Raw genomic sequence first — 27962 nt, 5'->3', positions numbered from 1 at the left:
ACAATGTGGCAGCCCTGCTGATGTTTACAGGGTTCACTGGGGCAGCAAAATTCCCCTTTGGAAAAATCTCTGAGCAGGTCATCAGGCTTGCTTTCACTTGGCAGAGAGCCACAGGGCGCATCTCGCAAGAACAGATAAGCTGCGTGTGGCCTTCAACACTGAGGTGTGTGCCTACCGGGCTGCCAGGTCACAAAGGGAGGGTCTTACGTGGGGTGGGTCGCACAGCAAATGCAGCCCGTCGGGGCAAACCACCTGGGTAAGCGCAGGGAGGTGAACTGGCCACGGCTGGAGAGGGTGAGGCAGCGGCCAAGGCCTAGCAGGTGAGAGGGGCTGGCGGGGGCTTTATCCCCGGTGGGGCGGGAGGCGGGAGTGCGGCAAGCCGCGGCGGCCCAGCCAGAGGCAGGTCCCGCAGCCGGTGGGGAGCGGGCTGTCGTGCGGGGTCCCACGCAAGCGCCGGGCCGGGTCCGAGGAGGGCAGCCAGCCCCCGCACGGCTGCGCAGGCTCGCCGGCAGAGGCGCCAGCGCTTCGCAGTCTCCCCAGCGAGGGCCGGGACTGGACGGGGGGCAGCGGCGGCCCGCCCCGGGGCTGGCTCAGCATAGCCGCCGGCTCCGCCCCGCGGGGCCAGGAGCCGAGCCAGGGCCACATCGGCGCAGGGGAAGAGTGTAGTGCCGAGCAGAGTCTGCGGACTAGGTAAGTGCGGCTGTCTTTTCGGTGGGACAGGGAGTGGGGCGACCCGGGAGGAGGGGGCATGGAGCGGGCCTCCTGCCGGGCCCGGCGGTGTCGCTCCCCTCGGCTCGAGGGTCTCGGTGGTGCGGGGGGCCGATCCCGGCGACGGGGACTTCCCGGGGGCTTTCCGCGGGGTCGGGAGCGGCGCTCCGGGGCCTGGCGAGGCGGGAACCCCCGCCGGCGACCAGGCGGCCCTCCTGCGGCCCAGGGAGCCCCGGGCGGGTGGGCACCGCGGGGAGCCTCGCTGGGGGCTCGCAGCCGTGTGTGCCCTTTCCAGTTTGAATCGTGGGCGGCCATGGGCCCTCCTGCGCAGCTGGGATACCGCCTAAAGAAGTTGCCGTGGGGGGCAGTGGGTTTGGTGTCACGCAGGAGTGAGTCCCACGGGCAGGACGTGTTGTTGCTGTGTTACCCCTGGAAGGTATAAGCGATTTTGGCAGGGTGAACGTGCCTCAGCTGTGCACCGGTGAGACCGGGAAATGCTGCTGTCTTCAGTGGGACTCCGTCTTGGCTGATTTCTAAAATGCAGATTAGATGCCTCTGAAGCTGTCTTACCCCTATTACAACTACAGAAATCTGGTTCTGGCCCAGCCTGCTGTGCTGCTGTGGCTTTCTCTTCCCCCCTCCTCACCCCCCCTCCTCCCCCCCACCTTTCAAGATCCCAGTAAAGAGAAGAGTTCAGAGCAGTGGTTGCATTTCAACAGCTGGGTAGGTGTCGGCTGTGCCTTGTCTTGCAGTTAACAAGTCTGTTGTTACGGGCATAAGGGCTTATTACAACCCAGGCATGCTGTTTCTACCCCACAGCACAAAAGCTCTGCTGTGTAAGCTTTAACATAAAATGAAGCACTCAGTGCAAAAAAAAAATCCAAAAAACAAACAAAAAAGAGGTTTTGGGGAAAAAAAACTCGTCCTGGAGTCTAAATATTGGCTTTGGGAAACTGTAAAGCTAGTTCAGGATGAAGTGTTCCTATGTCTTGGACCAAATCTAGCATTTCCATCTTGTGCGTGAGATGAGAGCTTGAAACTTTACTAGCTGTGCGAGAGAGGGACAGGCTGTCCCACTGAGTGCTCTTGGAGGTGGCAGCTGGGGAGAAGAGCAGCTCTTGAAGATGTTTGTGTTGCTACTGGCAGGAGAGACTTGCAGGGATATAACTCATCCCAGCACTAGTGAGGCCACTCGATGTGTAGCTTCTGAGAACACCCGTGTGCTTGTGTGCAAGTGAAGGCATACAACTGGAGACAGCTGTCTTGAAATCTGCCATAAGTGATACTGCCTCTCATGGAAGACTCCCCCTTCCCACCTTCTCAAGCATCTTGGAAAAATCCTTCTCTTCAAAGCCCAGCATGTGAGACTGCTGCTGTGAAGCTTGCTCACTGCGTGAGAACCGTCGAACCACTGAGCAGAAATGTGTGGATAGGATCCTTTTGGTAGACCACATGATCCGGTCCAAGAGTGGAAAGACTGCTCTGAAAATCTAGAGGGAGGTGTCTAGTGAGAGGAGCACTCTTGGTAGTGTCCTGCTGTATGCTGATGTCAAGATAAACGTATGACAAACAAGCTGTAAAAATGCCAGATTACTCAGGTCTTACTAAATGGGAAGAAAGTGTTAATGGGGGAGAAGGGCACTGGGTGCGGTCTGTGACTTGTTCTGCAGTGTCACTGCATGGATGGTGGCACGCCTGCCAGGGTCCCATCATAGGACCTGTTTGTGATTGCGACAGTGGGGTAGCTTCTAACATTCACGCTTGGTTTTGGTCCTTTGGCTGGGTAAAGAACTCCCACACTTCCAGCTGTGCTGCTTCAAAAAAAAAATCCATGGGTTCTTGCTCATATTGGGCTGAAAAGCACCTTTGCCAACTTCTCGGCAAGCCAATGTGTGGATTTGGAGTGGCTCGAGGAAGTGAGTAGCTTCTCCTCACCTCTAACATCCTTTCATTTAACACCCCTTTTGTAGAAGGATCTTGCTTCCAAAATAGTTTCACTTGCTGGAGCCTCTCTGGGCCTGAACCACACTTGGCCTGGGCTTCTCCATCCTTGCCTACGGCTCTGGGGAGCGCTGGGACGATATCCTTGTCCCTGTGCTGCAGGGCAGGGGTAGCTGGATTAAGTCCTGCAGCATTTGCTCAGCTTCTTACCTGCCTGTGACAGAAATAGAGCAAGACACAAGCTCAGTGCCTGGAGAAAGCTCTCCCTGTGGGCAATCTCTGTCCAGCTGCATGGAAGCTCCTCCCTTAAGAGGATTTAGCAGCTTTGATGATGCGGCTCATCTAGACTCTCTTTACTCCTGTTATTGTCTCTATTTTAGTTCTCAGGGGACTTGCAGGAGTAGTGTGACCTACAACCATAAGCTGGTGGAGGAGATGCTCTGAGCAAGGCCTTCCCACAGCTCTGTGGAGGTTTCCTGCCCCTGCTACCCAAGCCACCCTCTGCTTTCAACTCCACGAAGTGCAGGGGTGGAGGTTTGAATGAAATTCTTCCTCTGACTGTAGCTGAGGAAAGGTTTAGTTCCTCTCCTGTATCTCCAGGTCCTTGTGTCACAGCTGTAAGGTGACCATCTAGGAAGGCAGGCATTCGTCTAGCAGATGTTTAAATCAGAGAAGTGCAGGTGGGAGTTTTGCGGACTTCTGGTAACCACAAGCCCCAAGGTGCTTTCCAACTCAAACCATGGCTGTGGCTCTTGGTGCTCAGTGGCACTGTTACAGCAGGAAGAACACAGCAGAGGCAGTGGGTGCTGCCGCAAGGATCTCGGGCACCAGTGACACAGGATCTGTTATGGGAAAGCCAGGGTGATAGTGGTGGGAGGTGGACCATGCCCTGTGCTATCTGAAGTGGTAATTACTACTCTGCTTTAATCTGTGGCATGGCAACCACTTTCTTCCTGGTCTCCTTTCTGTTTCTGCTTGCTGGTGAGTGGGAGGTGCTGGTGGGGGTCTAGCAGGGCTCAGACTATGGTTGAGTAGTTTGGAAGTTTGGAGGAGGTGGCAACACTTCCAGTGAGCTTGTGCAATGAGGGGTGGCCATCGCCTCAGTTCCTGTACTTCTTGCTCAGTTTCCTCTTTGAAAAAACTTATGTGCACCAAAATTTACCAATTACTGCCAGGAACTCTGGCCCTCACTCTAGAGTGTCTTAACTTCACCTCTCTAAAATAGTAGTGCCATGTCTGCAGCCCCTTCTCCTTCCCTGCTTTCATTTGTCCTAGAACATGTATCGTGCCATCCTGGTATCTGGAGTCTTTAGGTACAGCAACAGGTGAGCTGGGCCTGGTAGCCTCGCCCCCACTACATTTGTCATCTATGATGGGCTAAGAAATAAACTGTGTTCTTGCATTCATGCTTCTGTTGGAAGAATGTGGGATTGGAGCTTTCCAAAGGCAGATAATTAACGACATGTGTGTGAAGGGATGGCTGTGTGAGCCACCTTCCCTTCAGGAGCTGTGTAACGAGCTGCAGTTGTTACCTAACCACCTCAGTCTCCTCCTGGCTCATCTGTATTCTCAAAGAGGGAATGAAATGGAGGAAAGCCTAAAAATTACAGGCTTTCTCTTGGCACAGCAAAAGGAATAATACGAGAGGCACAGCCAGCGCCAGCAGTTCCTTGATGGTTGTTCGGCTGTGGCAGAGCCTGTTTGCTGAAAGCTCTCTGGGTTATCGGGGCTTGGAAACACTGAAGCAGTTAACGGCTGACTTGAACCTAGACAGGGTGATAAGTGAAGCACAAGAAACTGCATGCTGGAGATTGTTTAAATCATTGCTTGCGTGCACTGACAGATTCAGAACAAGCTAATTTTCTGGAAGAAAGATGAGGCGTTACTGTGGGCAGCTCTGCGAAAGGGACTGGCTGGCAGATGACAGCAGAAAAAAGGGGATAAAACAGTAGCCTGTCAGGATGGGGATTGGAGACTGCTGATGTGGTCTTGTTGCTGTACCCAAGCGTGTGTTCTCTCAGATGCAGCAGTGCCAGGGAAGCCAGGTTATGTTACGGTATGTCCAAGGTAAATACAGAGGAGAAAGGGGAAAGAGACTAAGCTGAAGGCAGGCTTTCTCCTGTGGGAAGAGGCACATGCATGGGCTGTCTGGCTGATTGCTCTAGTTCTTTTATCTCCTTGATGGAGCTTCAGAACTGGGACAAAGCCAATTAAAAGCAAGTAAAATCAAAGTGCAATGCATGTACTTAATTTCTGAAACTTGCTGCTGAGGTGAGTGGCCTGTCTGTCTTTAAGGAGCTCAGGAGCTAGGAAGGGCCAGCTCTCCTGTGCCATGAGGGGACTTGCACATGGGCCAAGGACTGGTGGCGTTTGTTAAGGATGCTGCTGGGCTGCTGTTTTAGTTTTTCTGCAGCGCAGCCTTGAGCAAACAAGTGCATCATGAAAGCGCTTTACCTTTTACTGCAAAACTGTTGCTGGGCTGTAAGCAGATCACTGATCTCTTCCAGTACGATGATAATCCCATGGCCATGTGTACTTACTGGAGAAATGCTGATCTGGGAAGAGCTATATACGTGAGCACATCCAGCAGCCTGGAGATTTGAAGTTATATAATGGAGAGCTCCCCTTGGAGGCACAAATAATTCTGCTTCAGTCAGAGGGACATCTCTTGTACGCAAGCAAAGGAAGGGATGAGCTGTCAGAGCTGCAGCTGTACACCTTGAGCTGAGCTGACCTTCTCACAGCTGGAGTCAGGGACTGCCCTTGGTCCCTTCTGCTGCTGCTCCCCATCCGTGTCCCTGGAGGCAGCTTGGGAAAGGGGAGGGAGAGGAACTGGCTTACAGGGATTTGCATAGTAAGGCACAAACTTGCTGTAAAGTAGTTTTACCTGTTGGAAACAAAACAGGCTGTTTCCCAGAGTTGCCCTGGAGAAGGGATTACGATCGCTGGATGTAGCTGTGTCCTCCACCAGCACCTTCCTTTAGCTGCTGCCTCTCCAATCCATGAGATTCCTGTGCCCTTGCTGGGATGGGATGGAGGGGCCACACAGGAGCTGAATGCCCTGAGCTCCTGCCTCTACATGAGAGGCTTCACGCAGCGAATTGTCTGTCTGATTTTAAAAGCAACCTGCTCCAGGACCCTGATTTTGGCTTGGGTCAGCATACCAGACTGGCACAGGTTCACATCTTTGAGGTGTCTGTGCTGGAGGGCTGTAGGATCACAGCCTGTGCTGTACTGGTATGGTGCTTCAGGAGCCGCAAGTGAGGCAGGTGTGGAAGTGACATCTTGGCACTTGGCTAGGATTGCAAGGGCTGCTGTCATCATCCATAATGTAGGAATATGCAAATCCTAAATGCTCAGAGCCAACATGTTTCCTGTGATTGATGATTAGCAGTTAGGATAGGAATCAGTTGTGAAGTCTAAATTAACTAGAGGAGCTCTACTATTGCGCTAAATGCCTCAGTGCTCTAGTTAGACATTTCCAGGGAAGTTTCTGTACCTTTCATGGCATTCCAGTTTCTAGGTGCTCTAGTCTTAGAGGCAAAAATATCTGTGTTGGGAATGTCTTATTCCCTTCCTACCTTAATTTTTTTTTTTTTTTCCCTAATATCTCCTTGGTCCTGCAAATGGCTTACTTAACCTTACTCAGAATATGTGTGGACAGAAATTGAAGAGAGGTTCTGTATTCAGTGATGTCTGTATTGAGTGGTTTGTTTTTTTTATTTTGGTCCCCAGAGCTAACATAGCTGCTTTTGAAAGGCACCATCCAGACTGCTCTGATCCTCTCCTTTCTGCTTGTAATCAAATAATTTGTAGAGTACTCTTTGCATAAAAGTGTGGTGTTCTGGCTGGTGCAATGATAGGACACTGTACTCTAGTATGGTTATAATTGTGCGTCACGTCTGGGGCTTCTTTCATGCTGGCGATTTGGCACAATCCAAGTGTCCTCTTGTCTGCTCTGGAACCAGTCATGTGTCGGCATGGACTGAAGCTGCTGGTGATGAGTCAGTCTTAAGTGGCTTCTCTGGAACGTCCTCAACTTTCCAGAATGCTTTACTAAGTAAACTCTGTCTCCTATCCCCTCGCTTGTGTCTTGTGATCACAGAGCTAGGCTCCCTGTTCGTACAGAAGTGTGGATCCAGAATACTGTGCTGGACTTGGACTGAGGAGACTGATTACCTGTGTGTTAGCAAGGCTGTTTCTCCCTGCTGTTGCCTTGAATTTTGCACTGGCCGAGCAGAGACAAACTATTTTGCAGCGTCTGTGCTAAAGGCTTGAAGAAACTGGGGCTTAAAAGGCAGGCAGCAGTTCTAATTATGCTTATGTCTCAAGTGTCTTCTGGGGTGGGGGAAAAAAACCCAACCAGACAACCCAGCTGCCTGGATGTACTTTCCCAACAGTCTAAGGTGATGCTGGGCTCTTTGCATTCAGGTCCCTTTCTAATGCAGGTTTGCAGAGACACTGCACATGGAATAACTAAAGAGCTGAGTTGTGCAGTAAATCTGCCTATTCCTGACAGAAGCTCTTTGCATTAGAGAAGACTTCTGCTCAGCAGCTGCTGTGCAGGACAGTGCTAGATCACAGCTGTGAGGAGAAGCCCTGGTGAGCCATGTGAAACAAGGTAAAGGCACAGCCCTTCTTCTGCTCCCAAGGGAGTCTGCTGGGCCTCCCTGGGGACACTGCAGGCTTAGTGCAGGTCCCTGGGGGCTGGTGGTGGCAGGGAGTGGAGCCCTCTGGGGCAGGTCAGCCTTGAAGGCGAGCCCCAGCACCTCTGTGGGGCTTTCTGTAGGATGTGGCTGCTTCCCCTACACAGGGCTCAGCAGGTCCCTTCCACCAGATCCTCCAAGGGAGATAACACCTTGCCTGAGTGCAGCTAAAATGGAGGTGGCTGTGCCCCCTCCGAGGGTGGGAGGTGATGCCCATAGCCGCTGATGCCCCCCCTGCCTGACATGAGGGGACCCAACAGGTCACAGTTTCCTCTCGCCCTTATTCCCTGGGGGAGGTGATGTGACTCGCGGCTTCCTGGAACAAAACTGAGGTGACCAAAATGCTATCGCTGAAACTGCGTGGGAATTTCTTAATGCCAAAAGCAGCATCAAACTGGCTGCTGCTTCGGCAGAAGATGCTATTTCAAGGGAGGGCTATTTCAAGGAACAGCAAGCTGCTTTAGTGCCCAAGTCCAAAACCTCAAATGCTCCGTTGATTTGATGCTGCAGTCCTGCTGGTGGTCTCAGAGCCTGTTTTGTTTTTTTGTTTTATTTTCCTGCATTCGTTCCCAATCCATTGTGTTGCCGTTTCAGAGGCTGTCGTGGCAGTGGTTTAGACTTGATCCCGTAGTAAAACAGTAAGTTCCTGCTTTGCGTAGCTTCAGGCAGATGGAAAACCTCTTCCTAGCCCAGCTGTCAGCTCTCAGTAAGACCTACCAGTGTGTACAGAACTAGATGTCTGTGCACCTGGCATTGTCCCATGGGAAGCTAAACAGTTGCTGCTTGTTTCCCCAGAAGAGAGAGACAGCCTTTGCCAGGGGGTATTTGCTGTCAGGAGGAGCAGCCTGTGTAGCCATGTGCGAGCTGAGCTGGGTCAGCGGCTGTGTTACTGCAGTGCTGTCTGATGGTTTCTGTTGAGCTCGAGTTCTTGGTGAAGAGCCCCAGTGTCCTGCAGTGGGTGGCTCTCCTGCTGTCAGAGGAGCAGCAGTTGATGGGGCTTTGCTGGGCTGGGTTTCAAGCTGCTGCCCTGGAGAGGGGTGGGTATGTAACCTGTTTCGCAGCCATTACCTGCCCAGGTAGCATACCTGAGACCTCTTGCTGTAATTTGATGTCATAAGTAAGTTTGACTCGATTAAAAACTGTAGTGCTGATGTAAGTGGAAACAATCTCTGGGGAGTGGGCTGTGGGGGAAAGAGCACAATGTGATGGGACAGAGACAGATATGGGAAAAAAAACCACCCAAACCTGTCTTCAGCCCTATTAAAAAGTAATCTTAGCCTCAGTTGTGATTTACATATTAAAGATGAAACAACCCTGCTTTTTTTCCCCCTCTGAAAGGGGAGCATTTATCTCTGCATTGAGGCTTATCTGATATTTGTAAATCAGTAAGTTACTCTGGATAAAAGTTTGTTCTTTTTAGAATACATACCTCTGAACTACTCTTTCTCCATCTCATTCTTCTAGTATTGTTCCATCAAGTAGTCTCCTGAAATATTTATGCTCTAAATTTAGAAAAGGAGAAGCAGAAAAAGAAGAGCCCACCCAGCCTCCTTTGGTTTGGGTTCAGCTAAACCCATTTTCCAGACTGCTGTGCGTAGGTCTGCAGACTCCAAAGAGGCTCCTCCTTTTCCCAAAACAGACACAGCTTTTCAAAGTCTTGCTGTCTATTTTAACTGCCAAATTCCTGGGGAACTTATCCCATATGTCTGTTCCTCTTGGCTTGAAGCAGCTCTGTCCATAACCTACGCATGTGATGCTTGGAAGGATGGACTGATTATTTTCCTTTTGTTGGATGGTGTTTGGTGGAGAGGTGATCTTAACTGCAGGTGACAGGTCTATAATTGAGTAATGTTCTCACATTGCTCCAATTAAATCTGCTGGGATTACCAGCCTGGTAATATGGCAGTCAGCAGGGCAGCAAAACACCTGCGTGCTTCACAGTCTGCCTTGGCCTCCAGGACCGTCTTCATTGAAGGTAAACCAAAAGCTTTTGAGCATAGAGCTCTTCCAGCTGGCTAAGTGTTTTCTAGAGGCCCCCTTTCTGGTTTTCCAGCGTTGTCTGCTGAGATTTCTTAGCGTGGCATTTCACTTCCTGAAATCCTTAAGCTGGCAATGAAGCTGCTTCACTGCAACTCCTGTAAACAGCTTGTGCTATGTTATTCTTGCTCCTCACAGTGCTGTCCTTTACTGCTGTACAGTGCAGCTTGCTTTTTCACTATCTTCATCCTGTAGGAAGGGCTGGGAGTGAGGAGACTACTCTGTGAAGGTGGAAGGAGAAAGTGCTAGACAGTGCTGCCGTACATCTCGAACTGCACAGCAGCCCCTGCTGGGACTGACTCTTCCAGAGTGAAGCACCAAGTTGCTTCTGAGCTGCATCTTCGGAGTGATCAGACCAGCGAGGGGTGTGGCTGTTGTGGCCAGGTGCTGCCAGTTACAAATGTGAAACTATTTGTATTATTCACAATTATATTGGAGGGGGAAAAATGCGTTTGCAGGTAGATGCTTTTGAGTAGAAGGGAACAACTCAAAACATCTGTGCTCTAAACTTTTGTACTTCAGGACTTTTCTTGTCCCCCTGCCCTCCTTAAATTATCATTTTGGAAAGAGAAGCTGCTTGAGACAGAGTTCGTTTCTCTGAAGCTTTTTATAGTTCTGGCTTTCTATTTTCATTTGTGCCTGTGGTAGTGTCAAGTGGTATCTGTGGCCTGAAACTCAGGGTGTTGTGAAATGTTAGTCCTCAGATTGTGACTGTGCTCATATCTCCAAGAGGAAGACCACGTTCTGGTGAGGTGTGGGGTCTCATGTGACCCTGGAATAGTCTGGTAGGAAGTGGAGCTTCTCCTAGGGCAGAGGGCAGTGAGCGCAGAGGTTGTGACCAGCGGTAACCTTTCGTGGCTGCAGCACTGGTGTTGTGCGAATGGCTCTGTACCATTGAGTCCGTTGGGTTTGGAAACCCCTGGCTCAGCCATCCCTCTCTACTTGTAGCAAATGCATTTGCTGAGTTGCTTTCCTCATCCTCCCTGATAGGTGTTTCTGGGAGAGACCGAGAGATACTTTGTGTGAGTATCTTGCAGGAATCGTTACAGGTACTGGCAGCCCTGCAATGAAATCCTTCAGATTATAGAGTGCAGGGCCCATGGTTATGGTAGGGCAGACCTTGTTGAAGAGAGATAATTATTACAGTTGCTGATCTGTGGTCTTCTGCTCTAGGATCACATGTAACAGTGCCAACATACTAGCAGGGCAACAAGAGCAGTTCAGTAGCCACAGGCACACAAACAGCTGGTAAATGGTGAGCGTGCTGCAGTTAGCAAATGGTGTATTTGGCAAAAACAAGATTTCTGAGATCACAAATAGCAAGGGACCATTTCTGTGAACGGGCCAAAACATGCATCCCTTTGTAGGCTGAGGTGCTTTCCTGTGCCAGTATGACTTCTGTGACTTTCCAGTCATGCTGGGTCTGCAGTAGTCTTCTAGCTCTGCTTGATCTGTGGGGCTAAAGGGTTAACACTTCCACTTCTTGAGATCAGTGCCTTGCTGTCAGCAAAAGATCTGATACAAAGCATGTGATATGATTAAAGTAGACTAATAGCCTTCCTCTTCTGTTGTTTGAGAGAGCTGACATAATTCTAAAACTTCACAATCATTTGGAATAACAAGCCAGAGGTCTCTTCTCTGTTTGCCTTGTGGTGGGGGATTTTTTTGTTGTTTTTCTTCCTTTCTGCCACTTAAGATCATGTGGATGGACCCTAGGGGGAGAGGTGCTGGGGAGAATCCTGATGTTTGAAGACACTTACACTCTCCTGTGGGCTGGTCAGGCCCAGCAGTGTGGGACTTCAGTGCTCTGCCAAGTGCTCCGCTAGCTTGGCAGAGTGACCGAGCTCCTCCAGAGGCTCCAGCCAGAGAAGCACGAAGGAATGCTTGTTCTCCTACGCTCTCCTCAGTAGGCAAATCTCTAGGGCTTGGCTTCTAGCAGCCTCTGCCTTCAACTATGGAGTGAACTACTGGAGAGCCTGCTATTGTTGGGAACAGCCGTGGATAAGCCTAGTCAGGCTTAGCTTCCTTCCCGTGCTGCTATCCGGGCTCTGCTCAGCCCCATCCACCTGTCTGTGGAAAAGAGAAGTGCAGCCCCACGGCTCAACAGGCAGAGGCGTGGTGGAGAAGAGAGGGTGTTTGTTTAATTTCTCTTCAGGTTGCTAAGCTGGGGAAAACTTCCTGTCTCTGAAGTAAAACTACTCCCTCTGCACCTTTACTACATCCTTGCTGGTTCCTGGAAAGAACCGAAGAGAATAGGAAGCCTCACTTCCGAATTTGGGCAGATGCTGTAGTTTCTCAGAAGCATGTTTGGCGTGGATGTGCTGAATCTAAACACCCATGAGTTATCTACCCTGGCATCTGGGAAAGTGGAAGTAACTGAAAAGCAGTTTGTTTTGAAAGGGAACTTTATAGTAGAAAGTCCTCGATCTTGACCTCTTGTGTCTTATGGAAGGAGGAGGCAGAAAAGATAAAAATCAATTATACTACCTGGCTCCTCCCTCAGAGTCTAGCAATCTCTGGTGTGGTCTCATAAGATAAGAAAAAAGCTTATGTTAAGGTTTTCTTACTGCCCGCAGGAGTGCCTGCACTGTGGTAGCCTCTGGGTGCTTTGGGCAGGGAGGGGAGGCTGCTGGGTCTCAGGAAGGTATCTCCAAGGCAAGTAGTGTTGGGAGGGATATTATGCAACTCCTCAGAGGAGATCTGTTGACCTCCAAGGAATTGCTTGCATGAGAAGGGAGGCTCAGGAGCTCATCCTGTGTGTGTACTGGCATTGGGGATTTCCAGGCTGATGAATCTGACGGCGAGAACAACTACTTAGTAGCATGCTCTGCCCAGCCATCCTGCTGCAGTTTGGGGTGCAGGTCCCACTCCTGGGCTCCAGGGCTTCACTGCTCCATGGGGAGGTGTGGGGCAAGTTAGCGTGGGTGACTGCCTTTGACGCATAGGCGCTGCTCGCAGGCTGGGGAGCTGGCAGAGGCATCGGTTGCAGAGGTTAAGTTTACAGCGTAACAGCTCCAAGTACAGAAAACAAAGCTGAGCTGGTCTCAGTTTTGGAGCTGTTAAAGAGCAAATGTAGTCAAGTGACAGAGTTGCCCAACCAGTTTTGTGAAAACTATGCATTTTTACTGCACCCTGTGCTGGTTTTAGTCAGTGTGGAGACCTCTTTGTGCACTCTACCTGCAGTGTTTCCTGCACAAATAACATTCTAGTATGTGGTAATAAAAAAGAGAAACAAGTCCCCTAAACTGTAGTTTTGGCTTTTTCTTCTGTCTGCTATTTCTGGTAAGGTGTGTGTTGGGGTTTTTTTTTTTGTTTTTTTTTTTTTGGGTGGCTTGTTTTTAGAGGGAGAGGAGAACCAAATGGCTTCTGGGATAGGTTGTGGGGTTTTTGGGTTGTGGCGGTTTTGTTTGTTTTTTGTTTTTGTTTTTTTTTTTCCCAGTTTTTTTGGCAAACTTGTATCTCTAGTCTTGCTGAATGGAAAGATTTGCTTACATGGGACTGTCCTGCAAATACTCTCATGCTGTGCAAGTGTGAATGTATAGACTGAAAATAGCAAAGAACTTTCTCAATTTGCCAGTTGTAGGGACTGAAGAACTTCTTAAATGTTGGCTTTTCAAACTGAAGTGTGAAGTCCAGATGTTCTTAAAATCTGATTGCATCCCTTACAAATATAGAGAGATTATAATGAGTGCTTCTAAAACCTGTGCTGCTCTTTGATACTGAACTGTGAGTTAGTTTCTTTTTAACAGTGTGGTAGCAGTTTATAAATATCTAATCACTTCCTCTGGATCATCAGAAGTACATTTCTAAAGTACGCACTTCCTTCTTACAAAATGCACAACATGTACTTGCCTTGGTAAAACATGCTGAAAAACCTCTGCCATCCTAGACGGGTGCTTTCGAATCTAGAGTCTTGCTGGGTGACACCATTGCTTGTCAGATTATTCACGCAACAGTATACTAACTACAGAAATCAAACAGAAAAGCTTAATGTTTTATCAGATGCACTAGGAACAAATCTTCCTTTGCAGTGTGAGTTGAGGAGTTTCCTCAGAAACTTGTCTAGTTTCTTGAGAAATATGGTCTTTCCAGTGGTATTTCTGCAGTACTTGATGCCTTGCTTTAGTCTGTGTGCCCCCCTGCCCCCCGCCCAGGGATAGCAAATGTGCAGGGACTGCGAGCGCACTTTATCCTCTGGCTTCCAAATGCCTTGCAGATGCTGATGTTAGGGTGTCACTGTACATGTCTGTACCCCGAAGTGGTGAGATCAAAGTTTGTTGGCACTTGAGTATGGTGCTGCAGTTTGCAGGCTGATGTAGCTGTGCTGCTACCTCCGTGCTTAGCCTTCAAACCATCTCCTCTAGCTTGAAGGCAATTGCTCCTACTTACAATAAGAAGGAACTGTTTCTAGAGTAGATGGAATAAGAGGTAGTCTGTTCCACATACCTCCTTTCCTTCCCTTCTGTTTCCAAAGTTTACATTATGCAGAAATACAGTTTTCTACCTTGCCCTGACACTTTCCTTCAAAAAAAGGGTAGCTGAATCGGTGGCATACACACACACGCGCTTAGATGTATAATCCACAAGTGTGGCCTGTTTGAGAGGGTAACACTAATTAGTAGCTTTAATTTTTAGGATCCAGCTTCTCCCTCAAATTCTTCCATTGAAACTTTATAAGAGGTGCTGTTTGGAAAATCTCCACGGCAAACATGATCTTGTTTATGCTTTCAAGGTCGTTACACAGCTGGTATTATCTCAGTGGAGCTTAAAGACAAGTTCAGTGAATTCAGACCTGGGTCTTCCATTGGCTCTGTGGTTATTTGCTTGCCAGAGACCAGGTGTACTAAAAGTCCAAGGCCTTTGAATATTAACGTCAACAAGATGAACTCTTTTGGATATTCTTTGTAAGTTAAGGTGGCTGTAACTTGCAGTCTCTGCCCTGAGGGCAGTGCTGTACCTGGTTAACAGGAGACTAAGTAACTCTGTCATTGTTCATTAACTGGTACCATTGTGTGAAGCTGTCCTTTTTCATCACTGATGATCAGAGACCTTCTGATTGCCAAGTACTTGTTCTTCCTGTGCATGAAGCGTTCCCAGCAGCTGGGCTTTGTGGTGCAAGGGCTCAAAATCCTGCAAAAGATGAGCTGTCTCCTCACCTGCTGTAGAAGATAGTGGCTTTCTGGGCTGCCCCTTCCCCAACCTCTCCTGATGCGAGCGTCTGGCTTGAAGCTGGAAGGGGGGGGGGGACCATTTAGCAAGTGACTTCTGATCACCAGCTGTCTTCTGTGGGTCTCTAGCCTGGTATATGGCTGATCCAGTTCTGGAATGGGGATAATACTGCCAAAAGTAACTGCATGAGCCTTCAAAATGGTCTTAACTTCATGCAAAGTAGTGTGCAGGTAAGAATCTTTATGGAATCGGCAGCTTGCTGATCCCCGAGGGACAGGTGTTAGTGGCTTTGATCAAAGGGAGCCAGTTCTGGGATCTCTCAGGTCACAGAACTCCAGTGGGAGCTCCCCCTTCTCCAGGGCTTCTTGGGCCCTGTCTACAAATGAGCGCAGCTAACTTTGGTTGCTGTTGTGGTGTGAAAAGAAGGCAGGTAGGTGAGACCAGACCAGGGAGAGTTTTAGACATTTTCAGAGTTCAGCCTAGTAATAGTATCCCACCTGCCACATCAGATACAAGATGTGAAAGATCTTGGAGTATACTGCAGAACCCTAGTTTGCAGTGGTGGCTGCTTCATCTATGCATCTGTGGAGCTGGAAGTTTCTCCTTCGGCCAAGTGCAGGCAGGAGGGATAGCAGAAAGGAGTCAGCATGCCAGCAGTACAGGGCATTCAGGGTGTTTATGGGGGCAAGGGGAATAGCAACTGGAAAGCTAATTGTGATGCTGGTTTCATCTCTTCCTAGCCTGGTAAAAGCTAGAAGCAGCACATCCTATGGGGTTGGCCTTTGTTTTACACTCACTGGGGTTAGAGCCTGAGGGGTGGTAGTGGGGAGCACCTGGCTAAAGTACCTAGAAACAACCTGCAGCCCCTTTGTGACTGCTCATTCCCTTTCCCTAAGGAAGGAGGTCTGGAGGAGAGGGGACGGTATCTTTCAGGCTATGTAATGTGTTCAAATGTGAACCCTCTTATACTTGGAGTACTGGGGCTGACTGTCAGAGCTCGCTGCTCTTGGTAGCATGTTTGCAGGAACTTTGCACTTGCCTGTAAATGTACTGAGGCGGTGATTTCCACAACTGATCTACTCTGGTTTGCGTTGACATTATTCCTGCTTGTCTCCTTCTCCTTCGCCACGCTCATAAATGAGCCCTTTATTTGTACTGTACAGTAACTTGGCAGCTGAGGTGCTTCAGCTGCCAGAGCTCATCAGGAAGAAACCTGCACTGCGAGGGCGGTGCTGCGAAGGAAGGCTCAGCTCTTACTGGCAGAGCCACCTGGCACAGGATCGTATGGCACTAGCCTGAGCCAACTATCATAAACTTCAGCAAGCACCGAACATGCAGCGCTTGCTTGGTGGAGGCAGTACAGGATCTGATTTGAGAGAGCAGAATTACAATTAAAAATTAACTTAACTTCTCTGGCCCTTGACTGATTTGGCTATAACATCCATGCATGAATGCTCCCCCTCCTGCCTTGCTGGCCGATGGTGGGGCCAGGAGGTAGAGGTATTTAGCTCTCCTCCTATCACCTGTCCTTTGCTGCGGTCACCTCTTGCAGGAGTGGGGCTGGGAGTATCGCAGGCTCCTGTGACAAAAACAAGTTCATCTCTGAGGGGTGATGGGACTTCTCTGCTGTTGCTAATAAAGCAGTCCTTTGTCTGCTTCTCATCAAACACACATGTCCCGAATTTTGTGCTCCAGATGCAGGTCTTGCTGGGAGAATGACAGGCCTGAGAGCTGGAGGTAGTAGAGCAGGCAGGAAGCCATCCCATAATGCCAACCTAGCCTGTGTGAACTGGTCCTGTTCCTCCCCTGTGGGGAATCCCAAGGTCTCAGATCAACTGGTGCCTTCCTGGTATTAGTTCTCCCTTCAGGTCAGGACCTGAAGCTGGGCTAAGACAGACCCAGGATCACATAAGCTGACCAGGCCATGTTGGCAACCAAGTTTTTATGGCAGTAATGCCTCAAAGCAGTAAACTGATAGGTGTGTGTGTAAATAATCCTGCACATCTTTACAGAATGGGAAATGAGAGGCTGGGAGAAGTGCCACTCTGCAAGTTGATGGTACGATCTCTTACAAAATCCTCTGAGAGCTGGCATCAATCTGGAGAATGAGAGGGAAAGTTGGAGGCAAATGGGCAGGATGGTTGAAAAGACAGGGTGTGGCTGCTTGGGGAGGAAAACTCAAATGGTCAAAGCAACTAGGGTGGAGAGGAAAAGGAGGAAACAAACAACTGTGGACAATCAATAGAATTTAAAAGTTGCAAACTTTGTATGTTAAACTTTTGCACGCATTGCTGCAGGATGTTAAGGCTCAAAAGTTGACGAGCTTCAAAAGGCAGATGGTCAGCTCTAACTGCCACAGTCCACAGGCAGCACTGGCTGGCAAGACTGTACTCACGCCAGCCCTTCTCTGCTGAGTGGCCTGTGGCTATGCCCAGTTGTGTTAGCTCGAAGCTCGTCTGCTTCCAAACAGGACCCTTCTCAAATTTTGTTGACCTGCTGCTTCTACTTTATGGCAGTGTTGCTGGTTTTGTGACTGTGCAATTTCAGAAGACATGGTTTTGAGGACTTTTCATTAATGCAATGAACAAAAGTAAGGTTTAATTTCTTAGGGATAGCAGAGGAATTGGAAAATGTGTACTGTTTCAGTATGTGAAGCCCTAAAGTCTCCTAGAAGCTCAAAGCAAAACCCTAGAAACCTGGTTCTCTTTTGGCTTGAAAACTGTGCTTTGAATTACTTTATGGCTAGGAGCTACAAAAGAGGTGTCTCTCCCTGTGGCAAGAGGAGAATGGTGCGTAATGCTGTAATGCACAGTTGGGTTTTTTAAATAAAACATTGAAGATGGTATGCCTTTAACAAATAGCTAGGAGTAGAAGAGCCCTGAAAGCAATCTTTTAATCTTGCTACCTCAGGCATATCTTCCACACCAGCTCTTCTCAACTTGTTTGACTACCTAATTACTTTAATAACTATTGTAAAGATCTTAACAGCTCTGAAAATCTCTGATTTCCTGACTAATGAAAGTAGTGTGGACAGAGTTGGAAATAGGCGGCACATGGCTACTTAGTGCTAGGAAGCAAATTAGCAAGTACTGGGAATGGCCCCTCCAGTTTGAAAATAAGGAGGATTGCACCTGGTACCGGATATCTTAAGGTAAGAAGTCCAATGCCTTGTGCAGGAGGTTATTACCTAGCTTAGTTCTTGGCTAGGTTGAAGAGTAGAAAAACTCTTGCATCCCTTACAACAGACATTCGTCATTGCCTAGGGACCTGGCTGCCTTGATGTTCTGCTTAGACTGCCAGGCTCCAGTTTGTGATGCTATTAAGAGGAGATGTGTTCATGGTGAAGCCAGTAAGCAAGCCAGCTGGATGGGAAAACTTAAGTCTTAGTTATCCGCTCCAAGTACAGTCTTAGGTGTTGGTGCCTGCCAGGACTAACAGCCTGAGAGAATGTTTCTCCTGCAGAGGAAAGGAGGGGAGCACACAACTTGTGGGAAGTGGCATTTGTGCTGTCCCTGCTCAAGTACTCGCCCCTTCTTTGAGATACCGTTATAAAGGGCATGGTAGTCTTTGGGTTACAGCTGGTGGCAAGCTGGCATATGATTTGTGGTAGGAGAGCTGCTCTAACATGAGCGAGGCTTGTTGAATAAACTTGCTGTCATTAACCAAGGGTAAAAGTCTGCTAACAGAGAGCCTTCACTTACTTTTCCTAGGTTGGTAATGATGCAGCTGTTGTATAGTGCATCTGTGCTGGAACAGAAGCAGCACATAGCCAGTGGCTGCACCTGGGGGGACTGGAAACGGGAATGCTGTGTGTTTTGATATCTGATGTAAGTATGGAACAGAAACTACTACAAGAGCTTTCCCCAGCTAATTTGAAGGACCTGCTTTTGAGTGCTGCTGGCTTTATGCACTCTGACTTGTGGAGGTAACTGAATAAAAAGTGGCAGCTGAGATGATGCTAACCTGGCTGTGCAGTAAGAGCTCCTTAGGTGCAATGACTGCTACGTAGATGGGATTTTTAAGATCAACCTGTAGCACAGCTGGCTGAGACTGTACTTCTGTGCTGCTTTCCCATCTCAATAGCGTCTTGCTAGGTGCTGTGCAGCGATGGGCTTAGCCCAGCCTCTAGCTGTGGCACCCCTGCAGTTAGAGCAGTAGCATTGTCTTCAGACACAGAGTGCAGACTTAGGCCCTCTCCTGGTAGTTAGAGTGTGACCACTGCTCCGTGGGAAGACTAGCTAGTTATAACAAGGCCTGCATACCAGTTTAGCTCCAGAGTTAACCTAAATATTTAATAGGATTAAGCAAAAGCCTTTGATTGAAACAAAAGAGTGTACTGGGCTCCAGTGACCCTCGGTACTCCCAGGCTGGCAGCAGGAAACCCTGCTGACCTTGCTCTCTGCGTCTGGCTCTTCCCAGGCCAGACCACTGCCCCCAGCCCAGTATTCCTCTTCCTCTGGTTGTTGCTTCTTAAAGCAGCCTGGTTTGCTTTGAGCGAGGAGCTTGCTAGAGCAAATTTTAAGGAACTGAAGTCCTGTGTTGCTTATACAGGAGACATAACTGAGCATGGGTGAGGAAGGTGAAGCAGGAAAGCTGACCTCTGAGATGTTTCCCCGCTTGTCCTCATGTGTTACACAGCTGTGCTCCTTCCCCAGGAGGAGGCTTACTTCAGTAGCAGGGATAGTCTGTGGCACTTTTTTTTTTTTTTAGCCTCTGAGCTCTTTGCTGTCAGACAAGTGAGAACTGGAACAGCTTGCAGCTACAGCTCTACTAATTCCCTGGGTCCTGTAGTGCAAAGATTGATGAGGATCCACTGCTGATAAGCTGCCTAATTTGCAGTGTTAACAGTAACTTTGTCAGCTCTTCTCCTGCAGGTTTATATCGGCTTCAGCCGTGGTAATTGAGCAGAGTTAGCTTCAGATACAGTAAAGTATCTTCTCTGTGTGGTGAAGACCTGCACTGGAATTTGTCTCTTGCTCTCTCTGTGTTGCCTGCTAACCACCCCGTGGAAGTATGCAGTTTGTGTGGCTGGTACCAACAAACTAAAACCAGCATCCCATCTTATCAGTGCTCCCATGCTGCCTTGAACTTGTGAGGTTGGATTTGGAAACTGAGACTCACTGAATCTTGTCTGTCTTGGTCTTGCAGCAGAATTAGTATGTATGTAAGCATGGAGCAGACTTGCTGGTCCTCATGCGTTGTCAAAGCATCAGGTGACAAGTTGACCACAGGAAGCTTGATTTAATGCTGCCTTTTAAATTGATTCCTTGGCCTTGCTCTTCAGTGTTCCTTGTGCTCCTTAGGGTCACAAGGAGATGAGATTTTCTAGGAGAGGGAGCTGACCTTTTAAGTTCCTTCTTCAGATAAGTGCATCCCTTTTCTCTGCTGGGAGTGGTAGCTAGAGTTGGTATTCTGGTTGATGCTATTAATGCAAAGTCTACATAAATAGTGATGGACTTAGTAGTGTATTTATGATTAAATCTCTTCTGTAACTGCTGATAGCCCTCTGTCACTCTCAAGAGATCTTGGCAGCAGTGGCTGTGATGACCTGTTTTGCTGCCATGAAAAGGTAATTCAGGTAGTCTATGGAGCACATGCTTTCTGTGCATCTGCTCTGGGACTTGCTAGATGATCCCGAGCTCTGAACAGGGTAAGGATGTTGCTCTGAAACTGCCTGGAGGACCTGATACTAACGTAACTGGATGTCTGTCTGCTTTCCTCTTAGGTCCCGTAAGTGAAAGAAGATGGGGTCTGGCTGCCTAAAAGTCACCAAGTACTTCCTCTTCCTCTTCAATCTCCTGTTCCTCGTAAGTATTGTAGGCATCTGCAGAGTAGAAAGGAAGGCTTGAACTAAAATTAGCTGGAAAAGGTTTTTTCTGGATGTTGGCCCAGTGTGTTCATTAAATAAAATGGCTAGAGTTTTGAAAGGCAGGAGGGAATCCCTGAAGCTGAGGGACATCAGAGCTGCTGTGTGGCTCCCAGATATGTTTAGCAGCTCCACTCTTAGTACCTGCCTGCTGTCTCCAATACACACAGCTCCCTTCCTGCAGTAGGAAGGGAAAACAGGAGTTACGGGGTTTTTCTGGAAGAAGAGTAGTTGTAACTGATTTCTCTGCCACATCTGGAGCAGCAGCTGAGCTGTCCCTGAGCAGCAAAGCTACAAAACCTGCCAAATAATGGCAATGCCCTCCTAAATAGGCCAGACAGGCTTCAAAGAACAACTCTAATTTTGTTTGAGTCCCAGCAGCTGTTTTAGGTTTTTAACTAGATGAATTAGTCAGAGTCCCCTATTTGAAACGGAGTTGGGAGGTGGGGGAGACTGGGGCAGGCTTGCTGGGGGAAATCAGGCAGCCCACTGGATGCAGTTGTTCTCAAGTGTGAGGCTCAGCAGAAGATGAACTCCTTTTGGATCACAGTGGGTCAGGGAGGACCACACGCGTTCTTGCGTGCATCCTTTTATGAAGCTTAGATATTGTCATGTGGATGGTGATGATACTGTTGGTGCTGCCTTCCTGCAGTGGGAAGGTGTAGTGGGGAAGTATACAGTTTCAACTTTCCACATGTCAGCAAGAAAATAGGCCGTCTGATATTGTTACTCTTTGTGCAGCGTGTAAGGGGAAGGAAGGGCCAGGCAGGGAGGAAAATAGAGTGTGATAAGGGGAACACTGCTTTCTAGTCTCTGTCCCTGCATGTAGCTTCACTCTTGCTTCCTGCATTGTTGTGCTGTGCTGCTGGCACACAAACTTGAGCCACATCTGGATCTGGTTTCCCTTGGCTTACTCTGCTGGCTCTTTCCTCTCTGCATTTGCTTCCATCCTAAGAGTAGTTAGCTCTGGTCTAAGGGCCGCAAGTCGGGGCTGCTCAAAGCATCTATGAGGAGGACTCTTGGAAGGGAGGGGAGAGGTTTTTTGAGTGCCACTAGATCTTTCAGACTATGATTTGGTCCACTTTAAGGACAGGAAAAATCCAGGTGAGTCCAGGCCTGTCCTCCTACTAGTGCAGGACTCCTCTGAAGACATATTGTCATCCACGCTATCTCCTCTCTTGAAGAGGTGCTACTTCTTAAGCAGCCTATAACTTAACCAGTCCTGGGAAGCAGAGCTGCATTTATTAAGGCAGTGTTTGAGTCTTGCTAAAGCCCAGTACCTGGACACTGTCTAGTGTTCCTTTATCTCTGAGCACAGGTTCTCCGAGAAAACCAGCCTAGCATGGAAGGAAAGGGGAAGGATGACAGCGAGAAATACTATGATGCCTTACAGCACTGCTGCTGTTTTTACTGGATGCTATCAATGGTCGTTGTGGCATCTCTATGCTACACTGCCCTCCTTTCCCCTCTCTGCTGAGCCAGGTGTGATTGCAGGCAGCCTGTGAGGATAGCCATGCTGCCAGGAGGCAGAGTTGAAGTGCTTCATCAGGCTGACCCACGTCTGCACTGAAAAGCATTTTCCTATATTTTGCAAGACTCTGGGAGGATGGCATGAGCTGAATCCCTCTGTGGGTCTTGGGGAGGCTTGAGGCCCCCTGTCTGGGTTGCAGGTAATGGGAAGCAGCTGTTCTTTGTCCTGTGCACACCCTGCTCCAAACCAACTCCTCTGGTGTAGCAGTGAGCCCCCCTCTCTCTTGGGGAAAGCTGACCTGATGCACTGAGCTGGGCCTGGAGAGTAAGCGTTTTAAGGTGGGATGTGAGGAGGTTTCTACTGACCAAAGGGAGAAGCTGCTTTATTGAGCTCATTGCTAAGCCCGCTGTGTAGCACGGGCACTGTCTTCCCCTCAGGGTGCTCTGTGGAAGTGAGGTCTCTGAAACGGCTGTGTTCTGTTGGGGAGCTTGATGCTTCTCTAGAGTGAACGTTTTGAGGGTGCTTCTGTCTCAACTGATGGCAGGCTTTTTATACATGCCAGATGTTGAGGAAGGTGGTATCCATTACTCTCTCACTGTCATAGGAAGTGTTTGACATGAGAAGCTTTTTCCGTTACGGTCGTTCTTGGTCTGAATGGGGATTCATAAGCTTATACAATGTGGTAGATCAGCACTAATCTAGCAGAGAAACTGCTTCTTCTGAGTTGCTGTCAGCTCCCAGCCCAGATGGGTTTTGCGTACCTCATGCTGGTTTCCTGGAGCTGCTGAATTTTGTTGAGGAGAGTGCTTGCACAAATGTGAGTGTTAATGCTGGTGATGGAGCTCTGTGTCTGCGCTGGACCCTGAGCTGAGCCTTTGTGATTGCACCCTGTGCAGGCATGCCCTCGCTGTTTGAAGTGTGGTCTCCAGCTTTGCTTGGAGCTAATGGATTAAACCTTTAGAGACACTAGTGACTCCATTACAAGTTAGTCATTCAAATAGCACTTCTCTACCACTTGAGGTGTATGAGAGGATCCCTTGCTATAGCTGAAATAGTTCAGGGACTTGGTGGTATTTTGCAGCCTTGGAGCCCTACTTCAGGGAAGGATTTGACCTGCTTTGATTAAAGGGAAGAAGGTTTTTTGAACTAGTTGCCTACTTGCTACAAAAGATACCAAAATCATAAGTTTGGAGTATAAGCTTAGTTTATCTAGTCAAAACTTAACACATCTCTGTCTTCTTGGGCAGCAGATGTGGGCTGCAGCAGATGCTTCTCCTTAAAGGGAAAATGGTTTTCTTGGACATATTCAGCAGTCTCTGGAAACTATTTGTTTAGAATATATAACTGCCTGTCCTACTTCTAACCTTTCTGTAAGAGCGAAGACTGACATTTAAAAGCCCTTCTGTTGGCTGCTATGGTGGTGCCTGATGCTACCACGTGAAGGAAGGTAGTGCCTGGGGAGGACAGCTGGGGACCTCCAGCTGCTCTTTCCAGAAAGGTGAGTCACCTCTGTCACAGCTTAATTCTTCCGTGCCCCTCTTCACTGGGGTGTGCTGTGGGAAACTGCCAGCTCTGCCTTGAGGGAGCTGCATTTTTCTTGCTTTGTTGTGGAAGGAGATCTTGCTGAAATCAGGGGTGAAGTCTCCACTCCTGAGGTGGAGGGGAGGCATCTGTCCCCCTCTTCTGGATTTTAAAGCAGTGGAGCAGAGGAATTAAATTATATGGAAGGCAGATGTGATTTCTTCTGTGGAGGGTCTGAAGCGAAGCCAGTGGCAAAAGCAGCCTTGGTGTGCTGTGCAAACTCCTGAAGATGCTGAGCAGAGGTACTATCTTACTAGGAGATAAATACATTGTTGTTAACAGGACAGTGCTTTCTCCTTGCAGTTTCTTTTCTCCTTGCTTTCCACTTTTGGTGTTTTCCACAGCGGCTCTTGGAAACCACATGGGTTGTGGACTAGAGCAAAGATGACAGTGAAAACAGGGTAGTCTGAGCGCCTCATAACAAATAACCTCCCAGGAACTCAGCACCACAGCCGTTCTGTGTTTTGTCAGCAATAGCAAAACTTAGGTGACATTTTAGGGTCAGTGAGCCAGGAGATGTCACATACAGCCTGGTTTGCATCTTTGTTAAGACAAATATTTTATTAAGACTATAGTTTAAATGTGAGACAGCCTTAAACTGTAAATTCAGCAGTTCCTGGCAATACCACGTTTGAGAGGAATTTTTTAGGCACCACAGCTGTTGCATGTTCAAGGTCCTTTCTAGTTTGATCAGCAGATTCTGTGCTGCGGTGCAGCATGATGGGACATAATGCAAGGGGGAATTCTTGTTACTGCCATCTTGTCTCTCTCTCCCTCTATCTCTCCGCCCCACTCCCCCCCCCTTCCCTCCTGAGAGATGACAGCTACACGCTTTCTGCAGCTAAGTTTTTATCAGTCTTCATAGATGGGAACTTGCTTGGTGACTTTCTAAACCTGTCCCCAGAGCTAACTACATGTTTTGTCTTCTACCAAGCCAGGAAAGCTTGCAAGCAGCTTATTTCAGACTGTTGCTTTATCTTTGCTCAGAAAAGCTTCTTTGTATGAGGAGCTGAAGCATAGTGTACGCTTTTAAAATCTGGAGCCAGTGCCTGTCCATGCAACCCTCTCTGCCAGCTCGTTTCAAGTGGTGGTTTGCTATTTCCCTTGTCTCTCAAATGTCTGAACATTCTCTAATCAAGCACAGAATTGCAATCTTCAGCCGTATTGGTTTATTTAGTATTTCACTTCATCCTGTCTTGAAATCCTGCTGGTGTAAGAACTGCAGCAGTTCATGTCCTTTGGAAGCATCTCACTTGCACTCCTTGTCCTTCCCTTGTTTATTCAAAGTCTGTTTTAGGTCTTTGTACAAGTGGTTTCTAACTTCTGTCACTTCTAGTTGACTGAAGAGCACAAGCTTCAGCTTCTTGTCAGACCTGCAGACTTACAGGCTTTTCAGCATAGTTACTTTGTTATGGGTATAATGGTGCTGTCATCCCAGTTTGGGAGCCAGGGTCATCTGCATGCAAACACCTCACAGTGTAGTGTAAAACATAGTGATACCTGGAAGCTGAAACAGAGCATGCTTCCCCCTGCCTTCAAAATGAGATGGGAAAACTGTATGTCTCTTGCCTTCTCAAATCAATGTCTGGATTCAGCTGAGCCCTCACAGCGAGGTACTGCTCTACTAATCCGTGCCTTAGATAAGACTGTGTGGTGAGCGAGGCAGACACTGTGGCTGCTATTTCATAATATCTGGTGGTAAGATGTGTTGACTTGAGGGGCAGAGGTATTCCAGCATAAAGTAGAGGGCAAGCCAAATGCCTAAGCTTAGCTTTGGAAGGGGTAAAGCACTTCGCTCAAGGGAACCTGTGCATGCAAAGTTAGTGCTGCTGGTTTTCTTGCATTTGTGGATTGAAGCCATGACATTATAACAGAACCTGACAAGCTGAAGCTTTCCTTCCTGGGAAGGTTCCAGCTGCCAGATATCTAATCCTTTGGCAACTGGCTCCCAGACTGGTCCCATAGGGCCAGGGATTTCCCTGTTAAAAAAAATCTTTAAAATCATATGCTAGATGTGTTTGTCCTTCCTCGGTTCTTCACAGAAGATGTACACTTACCTTTGCTTCTGACAACAAGGTTCTAGCAGCAGGGTGTCTCTTCCTCAGTCTATTTTGAACAGTCCTCCTGTACAACATTATGTACCACCAAAACACCATGTGAAGGACTGCCAAGTAGAACCTTGGGCAGTTGGCTGAGGCACTCTTCCTGGAGTCATGCTAATCCTGTTTACTTTGGGAGGAGTACCATGGGGGAGATGGGTGGGAACAGCAAAAGAATGGTTGTTTTTTACTTTGGAAGTATGGAGAACAGTGACTGCTGCCTCATATGTGTCTAAACTAATAAGCCAACTATTTGTGTTTTGATCTTACTCTTTCAGATCCTTGGTGCTGTGATCCTGGGTTTTGGAATATGGATTCTGGCCGACAAAACCAGTTTCATTGCGGTTCTACGTAAGACCACGTCTCTTCATCTTCTTCTGAATTGACTCTAGTTTGAGGCTGTGATTGACCGTGGTGTAGTCTGAGGATGGCAGTAGTTTTATGCATGGTCTGTGACCTGAGCAGTAACATGATGCAGAGCAAGATGGCACTCCAGGGAGGACAGGGTGAAACAGAGCAACCCTGGAGACACAGCATTCCTCCTAGTCTTGTGAATTGCAACACCAGGGTCAGACTGAGTGAGACCATTGCCTCTTCACCCAGCACTCCAAATACTTCATCTTAAACACAAGGACTAGCACTTCATCCTATTTTCACTACATGCTCTGTATTTCCCCAACAACCATTTCCTTATTACCATTGTGTCTGAAGGCCCCCAGTGCCTTAATGTAGTTTTGCTGTGTGAGTGCCCTATGCTCCCACTGCTTTCTGTAATGATCTATTTCAATTTGACCATTTTAAATGCCAAAGAAGGTAAGTGCCTGGCTTTATTGATGCTTTCTGTGCATTGAAAGTAGCTGATATGTTTGTTCCTAAGCAGTAGAGGGTGTAGGTCTGGGAGGGGACAGAAGGTTTGTGAAGTCTTTAATGCTCTGACTTCTAAAACATACATGATTATACACACTTCACGAGACTTAGCCTGGCCATCAGGGGTGTTTTGTGTCACTGCACGTGAAAGGGGCTAGCTTCCTTCCCCTTTAAATCAGCCAAGAGCATTGAGTTGAGTCTTAACAAAGTCTGCTTTCTGCCACAACAAAAAAACTGAGCTGGCTTAGCAGTGCCTGGGCTTTGCAGGGCTGTGAATGGACTCTCACCAAATTAGTAGCTCAGCTCCATCTTTCACAAGCTCTGCTTCCTTTATGTTTTTTCTAGAAGGGGCTTCAAACAACTTTTCTGCTTGGCCGGGTTACCCATTGCCACTACCTCCAGAATTGCTGACTCTGGCACCAGTGTCAGATACTGCAGAAGGGGTGCTTGCGCACTGCTTGCAGACCTGGGACATGAACAGCAACGGCATTCATATCCCTGTTGCCAACTACACTGATCCTGCAAAGGTCTTCATTTCCCAAGTCCTGCTGAACACTGGCCTGGCTTTGGAAGGTGCTGGCTGGAGACAACAGCCCCACTAATGCCATACACAGATGCTGCTGCTTGCTCTGTTGTGCTGTGGTGTCTGGCTTGCTACTGCTGTACTAGAAGGGCAGGAAGCACAGTGTTGGTTAACAAAGTTGGGGGTATGAGCAGAAACACACTTTCAATACAGCCAGCCAAAAAGGAGTTTTTCAGGCCCTGGCTGTTTGCAGCACACTTCACAGTCTGAGGCGTGTTTAGTACCAGTGGGCCAGCAGCTGTTCCCCCAGGCTGATGGGTGGTACTGCAACTTGTGGAGATACAAAGTTCCTGAGCTTGACTCTGCTTCTTCCCATTTTACCCAGAATCTCCGCTAACAGAGCATTTAAGGATTTAGCTTCCTTCCTGGAGATTTCCAGGATCAGCTCTTTCTCCCTGCCTCCTTGCTTCCTTTCCCATGCCTTGCCCTTCTGTCCCTCTGCTTTAGTAACCCAGGCGCTGGGGAGGGAGCCCGGCACAGCAGGGCACTCCAGCCACTGCCAAAGGAGCCTGTTGTACTTGCTTGGCCACCTGCCCAGTGCGGGGGAAAATACGGAGCAATGGCAAACAGAGCAGGAGTCGTCTTGCGGGCAGAGCCTTCTCTTGCAAAACAAGATGTATTGTAGATGAGAAGTGCAAGCACAGCTCCCGTCCTCCTGCCACTGTCACTTCTCTGAAGGGCTTTTGAGTCAGAAATACTTTTTTCTTTCTTCTAATGAGAAGTTGACTAAGCTTTCTAGCACTGTGGAGGTGCTGCAACCCGGGCACTTGAAAACTTGTATGATGGCTGAGCAGATTTTAGGGGAGGGAATAATGTAGTCTTGTGAACACCACTCCAGTAAGTCTGCTGCTTCAGTAAATGCTTTGCAGTACCAGCACCTAACCGGCACAGCAAGAGTCCCAGGACTGGTGAGGAAGGAGGAGCAGGATCCTGG

General features: G+C 48.4%; 1 protein-coding gene across 1 annotated transcript in view; it reads left to right on the top strand.

Moving 5' to 3' along the window:
* Positions 1–577: 577 nt before the first annotated feature.
* The window catches only part of CD82 (CD82 molecule), a 41335-nt gene continuing 13950 nt past the window's right edge, over positions 578–27962 (top strand). The window contains exons 1-3 of the mRNA XM_086749875.1: positions 578–690; positions 20287–20368; positions 25857–25929. Of these exons, the coding sequence (XP_086606001.1) occupies positions 20306–20368; positions 25857–25929 (136 nt within the window). The 5' untranslated portion in view covers positions 578–690; positions 20287–20305. The remainder of the gene's footprint in view (positions 691–20286; positions 20369–25856; positions 25930–27962) is intronic.

Source organism: Chlamydotis macqueenii, chromosome 5 (assembly GCF_036417535.1).
Source record: "Chlamydotis macqueenii isolate bChlMac1 chromosome 5, bChlMac1.mat, whole genome shotgun sequence".
Taxonomy (NCBI): Eukaryota; Metazoa; Chordata; class Aves; order Otidiformes; family Otididae; genus Chlamydotis; species Chlamydotis macqueenii.
The sequence above is the reverse complement of the archived record's forward strand: the minus strand, read 5'-3'. Positions and strand labels throughout refer to the sequence as shown.